Raw genomic sequence first — 10,786 nt, 5'->3', positions numbered from 1 at the left:
TATACCGCGGTATAGCAATGAACACGGCTTGTTCAAAAAAACTTCATCATATTTTATCCTATTGGAATACTGACGAATATTCGCATTATGGAGCCGATGGATCGCGGTAACACCACTAAGAATTTTAACATGATGATGTTACTTTTTTTAACGAGAACTGATATCACTCTGGCTTGCGAGATCAATCTTTTACAATATTATTTCTGGCAACTGGCGTGAACAGTTATTGAAGTCGACACCGCAATATTTTTTTCCTTACGCCAGCACTAAACTACTAGTAGTTATTCGAAAATGATTCGGTTCACTCTCAATCAACACTTCATGAGTGATAACACTTCTGATCTATCTTTTTACACCTTTCTTAAATCTTCGCGTGTTAATCTATTGAATCATACATTCAATCTGTATCGAGAGATTTTTTTTACGTAAAACGTTAAACACCCTATAAAACAAATACGCATGTGGTCCCTCTCGTTCAATTCGGATTTAGTTTCAAATGTGAAAGTCTGCTTTCCTTCAGGAAACAACACTCTGAAGGCAAGTATAATTAAGGGGAAAAGTTTGGTCTCATAAACACATTATATGACACGGGGACGACAATCTTGCTTCACGATTTGTTTGCCGTCGTCAGCATTGAACTGGTGTGTGTCTCATTTTTGTGTTTGCTATCATGCTGACATTAAATTAATGGAACGTAAACTGATTGGATTGACAGTGTTGAATTAGCCAAACTTTTTAACTTCGATTCTCCCTATGAGTATACCAAAATGATAATTCACAAACAAATGTTAAACGACGGTCGTGTCTTCTCGTATATATTCCGGCAAATCTCCATAATATTAAACACACTTTTAGATTTATATTTTTCACAAGCATACCAAATAATTATAGTACCTGAAGGTTTTGGATTCTAAAGGAAGTTTTACACTTTTTGATTCGTCATTAAGTAATTAATTAATTAGTTAAGTTGTTGATTTTTAACGTATTTATTTATTGGCATTTCATATTCTGTAATAAAGTAATTTGATTTAATTAGAAAGATGGTTTTACAAATTAGCCCCAACAAAGTTCTACCGTATATGGTTTAGTTAGATAACAAATGTATTGGGAATTCTCTGCTCCTGTCGCTTTAGGACCCATCTTCACTATAACTGCCTATTTTTTCAGTGACGATCATTCAGTTCAACTTCTTGACAGTCAATGTTTTACATAATAGATAAGTCTGATAGATCTCTTTATACCAATTACAGTCATAACAAGTAAATACTGCAATAATTAAACCTTTTTCGATTCTGTTAAACAATGTAAGATAAAAATAAGAACTATGAGAATTCAACTGTTACTGCAAAAATGGCTGAGCAATGTTGGAGTCTGTAGATAAATAATTTATGACAATGTATGCATAATGTTGTCAATTTAGTTTTCCCTTCAACCTCACAGTGTGCTCAATACACAAGCTGTCTAAGTTTGGTATTAATAATCATAATATATATTGATATTTTTGGAAAGGTATGGTGTCTGTTACCATTTCGTTTCATCTTAAAAACATTAGATAACATATATGTATACGAAAGTCACAGTTGTTTTGATTTCTTGAGATTTATTTTAACATGACATACTTAGAATGATATACGACATTTACAAGTCTTAATTCTATGTAAAGTTATTGTGTGTGTGAATTACCGACTCGAGGAGACATTCCTCGCGGTCGTACAATGTATCTGCTATATACAGTTTCAGTTTCTCGCGGTTTTTTTTCTGAAATTAGTGATTTGTTAAATCATCATTATTTCCTCATTCATATTCAACAACAACCTCCATCGTTTCATTTACCGCATTTTCATAAGCTGTTGCTTTAGAAAAAATGTCATCCACGAAATGTTTTATATTCCACCATTCATTGCCTTTACCGCAGATTAATTTATAAAACAGTCCTCCTATACATTTACTTATGTAAGTACGGTGAATTCTCGTCCTCTTAAGTCATTCACAAATAGAAAAATGAATACAGATCACACACATTACCCCTGAACACACATTCTTCCCCTTACACGTACATGTGAATATTGAAATAAATGGTAATTCGGTACATCAATATCCCACGATGGATTTCACAAACAGAACACATCCCAGAATATAGTACTTCCCCATGTGTTCAATGATAAGCGAATGTTCACTTATAATGGGTTAGACGAAATTCACCATGCTAACATGTATTGTGGTATCACCATGGGATGCAGAAAACACTTTGCCCCTGTGTTTGTCTCAAATGTGGTGGAAACTCTATATGGTTGACTGGTAAAACAACGATAAAATAAAAAGTACATTGTCATACACCTTTAGACAAATAAAACCGTTGTCACCAAATTTAAAAAGTAGAAAGCAAACTCATAGACTTTAAAAAGACACTGACAGTTGATAATACATTACGTTTATCCCATGGTGTTCAATAACTATCTCCTCTCGAGATTGTTGTAGAAATGACGACCTATCTAATGTGCATTTCAGAATTCATTATTGACAGTTCTTTACTCAAAGTGATCAAGTCATATTAGCCTCTGTTAAATGTAATTCAATCCTAATAGAACCAAGAACCATTGATATACGTGAGGTATAGTGGGTTTTGGAAAACTGAAAATACAAGCAAAATGTAAGACTGCACACATTTCTCTTACATACACTGTGACCTTACACGTACATATAAGTGATGCAATAAATAATACCACGGCACATATCCTCAATTATACATGACGCCCTAAACAGACCCACAGGAAATTCATGGTTCTCAAGAGGTGGAAGGCATTTTTTGACAAAACAAAACCAACCGTTTTAAACGTATATTTCTTTACAAATTGCTGCCAATTACTTTTTTCACAATAAAATGTCTATTAAAAGTAGAAACAAAATCACCGGAGCAGTAGTAAGTTATAACAGCCAAACGATATATATAATTTGGCTATCAGAATAGTCAATATCACAATATGTACATTTTCATCCCGATAATAAATAGTTCATTTTTTGACTTAGAAAATGTTAGCTTACCCGGAAAACATAGAAGGTTACTATAGTTGGCTTATGCATGTAGCCATGTACTGGCCGCGTATATGATATGCTAAACTTTCATTTCAAGACTTAAAAAGAAGACATCCCCTAGCACTATTGTTTAGAAGTTGTAATCAGTCTTCTAAATTGATGTCAGAGGGTGAGAAACAATCAGTTTCTATCACAGTTATTACATGTACATGTAATGTTTCAATTTTCGTTGCACAATATCCAACACAGCAACACTAAAACCTCCAAACAGAAGGGTTGGCGGTCGTTTTGTATTACATTCAGGTTTTTAGTTTCAGGTAGTTTGTTTTGTAATGTCTCTCCCCTGTAAAAAAGTAAAAATTTCTGTGGGTCCTGTATACTTCATGAAAAATTCATGACCCAACAGAAAATCTGTGCCCCCCCCCATCCCAAGTATAATGAACACTCCCTTATAAATATATGCAGAGTATTGTGTGTAGTTTTATGTAATTGAATAATTAACCCCGCATCGATTCACAACTGTTCATTCGCACAGCGTTTCTCTGAAAAGGCATTAACTGGTGAAAATGGGGTTGCTTACGTGGAAACCTGGGATGGCAATCAAGTAAGTGGTTATATTTACCTAGGTTGCTCAAACCAATATGTCTAACTTCTACACTATGTATGTATTTATGTATGTATGTATGTATTTATTTATGTATGTAATATGTATGTATGTATGTATGTATGTATGTATGTATGTATGTATGTATGTATGTATGTATGTATGTATGTATGTATTTATTTATGTATGTATGTATGTATATATGTATGTATGTATGTATGTATGTATGTATGTATGTATGTATGTATGGATGGATGGATGTATGGATGGCTGGATGGATGGATGGATATATGGATGGATGGATGGATGGATGTGTGTTTATGTGCGTGCATGCGTGCGTACGTGCATGTATGTATGTATGTATGTATGTATGTATGTATGTGTGTGTTAGCTTGTCTTTGTTTATCCAATTTGTTATTCACCATTCACTTTTAACCATAGTTTGTTATTTTTTCATTACATTGTTAGAAACATGAAATGGTTCACAAGAGAGATGATGCTTATGGTATGTTTTATGATGTCGTATTTTGATATGTCATATTCTGGACAAAATGTCTAAGCCAATGATTTGGCCATCTGACCTTTAATAGTTCATTATTCAGACATCATGTCAGCATCCCAAACTTATATGAGATAGATAACTGTTTCACATTTTGGGATCCAGTACACAGAAAGGAAATTCTCGCTCATTATCTCAACCAGATAACAGACTCATCTGATACACATGTACAGTCGTTCAGTCTTTAGGCTTTTTCTCTTAGCAATTTAATTGGTTTAAATACATTTACATGATGGAATCGTTTTAATTTAAAGAAGCTACTAATGAGCAACCGGCAAAATAGAACTATCTACGATTCTTGAATTATGTCTTCATTTAGATACGTCGTTTGCATACACATTAGGGTTTACATTATTTGTCTTGATACATTTTCCATCCACCAACCACAAATATACTGAACACCTTTTTAATAATCCTTTAGATAAAAATGTTCTTCCTTTAGCATACCTCCTTTAAATGAATTAATTTATGACAAAGATGCCTTCACATACAACTTGCATTAGTTGTTTTATTATCATGTTTTGTGTATTAAAACATATTTATGGTTCTAAAATTGTGCAATTTGTGTTTCACTTAGCAACAATTTCAACTATACAATTTGCTATAGGAGTAGTATGTGTGCGTGTGGAAATTTCAAAGAGTTAGCGGATGTGTTGTCATAAATTAGGATGGTTGACACCGGGTGTTGTTATTGGTGGGGGAGGGTGATATCAACGTGTTGATGGTCTAATTGTATTTTTACATCAGGTAGCAACGAGATCGAGCTCGAGCTCACGTGTTATGCCATTGGCATGACGTTATATCTTCCATTGGATCTGTTGGACCAGTTCGGACTTGATAGCGACGATGCAACTTCATTCCATTTACGTTCACCAGTGTGCCAGGGACGGGTGGAAGATTTCGGGTTTTGGATTGACACAATGCTCTATGACTGCGATACTAACGCTGTGGTAAGAAATCAAGTCATTCTAACAGCATTAAGTAATATAAGTAAATAACTAATTAACAACCTAATTATTAAACGACCTACATCGATGACGAAACGATCAATGTACAAACGCTAATAACTATCAATAAATTAAATATTGCTCGAGACCAGAGCTCGAGACACTGGATTCAAAAACACACCCAATGACATATACGCTATTGTTCGTATCGTTTGGAAAGTCAGTCGCTCGGTTGTTTGTTTGGTTACTAGTCTGAGATTAGTTAGTTGGGATGATTGACCAATCGGCTAGTGATGCACATATTTGCATTGTGGTTTGATTGCATGATTTCTAAATGACTTCCTGATTAAGTTTGATAATTCAGTTGAGATTCTGAGATTGATTACGTATCGTGTTGTAATAGAAATCATATTTTAAATTAAAAAACGCCTGCGCGCGCTCTGAAAAAGTATAGTTTCCTAGACTAGATATTGACAATGTGATCTTATAAATAGAGTTATACAAACATTTCGTAAGCTTGGAGTTTCAAAGTAAAATTTGCCTATCACTACACGAAAAGTCTAATTCATACACCCTTATCCAACCTGTAACCAACCAAACCACCATCTCTGCCCAGGGGTAGTACTAGACGCAGTAACACTTATGACTGTCTACAGCCCCCAGGGGAGAGATCATCGTGGATAAATTAAGTCAGAGGTGGAACTTCGTCTCATACCACATTTACACACTCCCTGCTCAAGCTTTACCCCGGGTGGGAAAACATGCGTAGCTATGATATCATTGGTATCTATCGATACATAACATACATGTCTTGTAAGCTTATCTGTTGTTCTGTATAGGAGGGACCAGATGGCAAGATTGTCACCTACAATAACGTAGTCTACAATGACCTTGGTAGAGAACTATTTGAAATGACATGCGTTTATCCACTGGAGTATAATGTTTCCGTTAAAATTATCGCAAATCCCTGGTAAGTGACAAGAGTTCGTGGTAATTAATGCTACACTAATCGCACAATATCTGCTACTATGAAAAAGAAGTTGTAATAAACATACTTCTAGTTTCATATCTTTGCTGGATGTTTGCACCAATTTGTGACAAAGAAACATTAAATGACCTCGTTACATCCGAGGGCGATATAGTTGAACAAGAAATTTCAATATTTTACCTGACTTCAATAGTAATAAATAATAATAATAAGTAAGTAATAATAATAATAATAATAATAATAATAATAATAATAATAATAATAATAATAATAATAATAATAATAATGTTTTTTATATATAACATTTTCTCACCATGTGCTCAAAGCGCTTTAAAAGTATTGCCTCTGGCACGAATCTATAGTGAAACAGCTGCGGACCTTTACTTACTCAACTCCCAGGAGAGCATACAATCCATTGCCGCCACTATAAGCACATAGGATTAAAACATTCACATTCCAACCTACATCCTACCAGGTCCCCAATTATACAATTGTGGCACAGTCGTGGTTCAATCTTGCCCAAGGACTTTAGCCATTCAGAAACAAACGGCAGCGATGGGGCTCGAACCTGCAACCTGCAGATTCAAAGCCAGTCAATCTAGCCAATCGACCACCATGACTCCACAAAAATCTTTTAATGCATTTAAGATTTCACAGCATTATTGTTGAAAATTGGAATTATTTTACAGTCATGCTATTCTCAAAATTTGTTTTTCTATCACTTGCGCATAAATGGTGTGATTAAAGTATTTATGTCTCATTAGAATTTGAATTATTACATCTAGACAGCAACAGAAATTTAAGTAAATTATTTGCAAAGAAGTCCTTTCATTTTGGTCTTGAGAGATCTACTTTTCTGAATCATGTTATTCCTACAATGTGGAAAGGTAGCTTTACTACAAAGACTTTATTGTATTTTTAAGTCTGTATATATAAAGAAGATTCGGGATTATTCTACGAATTTGTTATTGGTTAACGACATGACACTATGATATTGCTATTTTGTTACATGAACTTCAACTTTTGCAACAGCGATATTTTGTTATATTTTCAGTCATCTCCTTGCTCACTTCTATGGCTATGGTTCCTACGATGTAATAGCAACTCTCTACACAGATGAGAGCTTCATTACTATCTTGGATCCTGATATAGACTTTCCCGTTGAAGTCTGTGATGGCAGCGATGTGTATTTAGGTATCAGTGTTCGCGGCGACAATACCAAGCTGTCAGAGGGTATACGAGAATGCGTCTTATCCGACAATTCAAACCCAGATAACGACACTATGTTTGAAGTCCCTCTGGTCGAGTCAAAGTAAGTACCAGTTCGCAGTTACGTTTTATAGAATGAAGCTGGCCTAACCTCCTCATTCACTACATATTTTAGAGTCGGCTTACTGAAAAGTTTAATATGAATAAAGAAATATTTCAGTTCGGTATATCGTGACAGTGAGGTAAAATTCTCGCATAATTATATAAAGCAATAAAGAAGACGGTGGAATTATTTTCAATAAAAATTGTCAACTTCCGGAAGTTGTACCATATACAGTTTCTGTTGCATTAATTTTAATCTTTTTTGTTTTCTATTTAATTGCACAGAACAATATACTTCTTTGCATTTATACACTTATAAGAAATGTGGTCTTATGAATGATTTTTTGTGTGATGGGAATTGACTAGATAGCACACGATGAAACATGGATACATAAAACGTCAAATGCATCTTTCAGTTGCCCAGTAAGTGATCATGTGTCCGAAATACCTACTGGCAGTGGCCTCGATAAATACTATATTATTGGTATCTATGAGCTGGTTGACTGGGATGATTTCCCTGAGGAAGGTGTTGAATTGTTTATCCATTGCACTGTTGAGTTATGCGAGAATGATTTTGAGGATCACTCACTATGTAACACGGTATGTCTAAAATCTATCAGTGAATGTTCGATAATTGGCACACAGAAAGTGGTGAAAGTATCAGACTGACCTACTTTGCATATCACGTTACCTGATACGTGCTTTTTTTATTCCTCTTCCTTGAGTAGTAGTGTGATTTTTTGATGTAAATCCTTGTAAGTGGCTAAACAACAATACACATGTTAGTTCAAGTAGCTGTAATTCTGAATAACACATTTGTAAGTACGCACTTGATGATGAAAACAAGGAGAGGGGAATTGAACTGTACATACAACCAGTCAACTGAATATTTACTTAATAATTCATAAACATTTGTTAGTACTAGGACCATATCACATTACATTTTTGTTTTATAAATTCACAATATTCTGCATTTATTTTTGGCTAGACATATGTTGCATACAATACACATGTTTGGGTATCTGTAAACTTTTCTTTTAGAAATTTAGGTACGTGTTGAAAAACAAATGTTTTAGTATGTGAAACATTCATATTGTGTTATTCGCTATCCGTAGGTGTGTTCTAACGACGATTGGGTATTGGATACAGCACGAAGGGACGTTTCAGATATAATGAGCGAAAAACCCCAAAACATTATATCTCATGGGCCATTCACTTCTCCCGGAAAGAGGTAGGCTTTTCTGTCAGGTTCTACTTCAAAAGAGAAATTTCGGCAAATTACAGCATGTATTGTGACTTGCTAAATCACATGTGATTTTATTCTTGCTAGCATATCAACTTTTCAGGGGTGCTAGTATATCAGTATTTTGTATTTCTAAGTTTGACAAGTCTTTATAGAACACACATCCCTTCAAATACTTTATTACTATGTGACAGTGGTGGCATGATTTAAAAGTAATTGGTGGCAACACTGTGGCAGTGATATGCAAGAAATAGCTTAATTATGTTAACATAATCCTAGCGGTCAAAGTCAAGCTCAATGTTCAAGGTCATAAATGAGAACTTGCACGTGACAATATGGTGTAAGCACTTGAATGGAGTCTCTGTGTATTAATGTTTGGTTATGCAGTAAATCTTGACTATTGATTACAAATATGGCAGCCATTCAATGAAATATTTTATGCGCACAAAAGGTAATGCATGTGTATATTTTATTTGTTCGGTATTTCCTTTAGACATGATTTAAAAGAACTTGAAGGTCAGGGTCAAAATCTACCATTTTACAAGAAAGTGATTATTTGAGGTTAGACACTTGAATGGAATCTCCATGTATTACATTTTTTTTAGTTATGCAGTAATACTTTGATTTTGTACTACATATATGACCCCAAGTCAGTACAAAGCACCAACAATAATGTGTTTGTTTGGTATATAAGCTTATATATTTTCCTTTATATCACTACAAACATGATTTTAAAAGATCAAACTGGCAACAAACAAATACAACGTAGTGTCTGTGATATACACGAACTGATATTTGACCACAAATATGGCCACCATTTGGTCAAATTTGCATATGTCACGAAACAGAGTGATGTGCATATGTCCCATAATACATGTATGTCACTTTGAAGCCAGGCTTGATTTATTTGAGATGCTCTATAGTAGAGAAATGACGTAGTATCAACGCACGCACGCACGCACGCACGCACGCACGGAGCCCATTGTAATAGTCTCCCCGTCGGGGATTAAAATCGAACAAACTATGGCTTCAGGCATAGTGGTAATTAGAGTTTCAGTGGCGAATTCAAATAAGTTCTGCTTGCCTAAAATTGCTTTCTGCTCTGAATAATTTCTCTTAATCCTTTCCCACTGCCTTCATCAACGAAATAATTCATGAGTTTTCTTCTTTTTTTTCACACAGATGCAATAAAAACTAACCAATCAAAACCCACGACTTGGACAACGAAGATTCAAAGCATGCATAGTTGAACAACATCATGTGAAGATGATCTTCACAAATTTATTGTTTTTACATTTTGTTTGGTGGTGGATGTTGTCACGATGATCAACTCTCATATTTTGACGTTTAATCTTTACTAAATTACTATTGTAAGTTTGTGTTGTTGAGAAGAAATAGGTATAGACAAGATTTGATTCAGAAATGTGGTTGTTCAATACCTTGGTTTCATGGAACCTGTCAGTTCTCAGAGTTACTACTGTTAATAAGAGACCGGTTTAATGCCGGTAAGAAATAACATGAATTTGTTATATTACCAAGAATATTGCGTAATGTTTCGAAGACAATATAACAGCAAAATATTTATATTTCTGAGGTGCAGACTAGGTTCAGTTTATGGAACAAAATACTAAAACAACAGTGACAGGTAATTTGGAATTTTAGAACTTATATAACTTCATGGTATTCTAATATACCACAGCAATAAAAGTATCGTAGTATTCATTGCACAAGTGAGTCGTTGTTGATATCTATCTATCTATCTATCTATCTATCTATCTATCTATCTATCTATCTATCTATCTATCTATCTATCTATCTATCTATCTATCTACTGTCTGTCTGTCTGTCTGTCTATCTATCTATCTATCTATATATAGCTCTATCTATAGATTTATCTATCTATAGATCTATCTATCTATAGATCTTTCTATCTATAGATCTATCTATAGAGCTATCTATAGATTTATCTATCTATCTATCTATCTGTCTATCTATCTGTCTGTCTGTCTGTCCGTCTGTCTGTCTGTCTACATAACTATCTACAAGGATAACAATATACTTCTTATCTATGTACGTATCTATAAGATTATGTTTTCATTTT

At 34.3% G+C, this 10,786-nt stretch overlaps 1 protein-coding gene across 1 annotated transcript in view; it reads left to right on the top strand.

Moving 5' to 3' along the window:
- Window positions 1-10,360, top strand: part of LOC144439059 (uncharacterized) — an 11,163-nt gene extending 803 nt beyond the window's left edge. The window contains exons 3-10 of the mRNA XM_078128308.1: window positions 3,569-3,637; window positions 4,106-4,142; window positions 4,944-5,146; window positions 5,983-6,113; window positions 7,186-7,443; window positions 7,859-8,042; window positions 8,558-8,673; window positions 9,868-10,360. Coding sequence (XP_077984434.1) covers window positions 3,569-3,637; window positions 4,106-4,142; window positions 4,944-5,146; window positions 5,983-6,113; window positions 7,186-7,443; window positions 7,859-8,042; window positions 8,558-8,673; window positions 9,868-9,883 — 1,014 coding nt within the window. The 3' untranslated portion in view covers window positions 9,884-10,360. The remainder of the gene's footprint in view (window positions 1-3,568; window positions 3,638-4,105; window positions 4,143-4,943; window positions 5,147-5,982; window positions 6,114-7,185; window positions 7,444-7,858; window positions 8,043-8,557; window positions 8,674-9,867) is intronic.
- Window positions 10,361-10,786: the final 426 nt, after the last annotated feature.

This window comes from Glandiceps talaboti, chromosome 8 (assembly GCF_964340395.1).
Source record: "Glandiceps talaboti chromosome 8, keGlaTala1.1, whole genome shotgun sequence".
Lineage (NCBI taxonomy): Eukaryota > Metazoa > Hemichordata > Enteropneusta > Spengelidae > Glandiceps > Glandiceps talaboti.
This window is presented reverse-complemented; position numbering and strand designations above follow the sequence as displayed.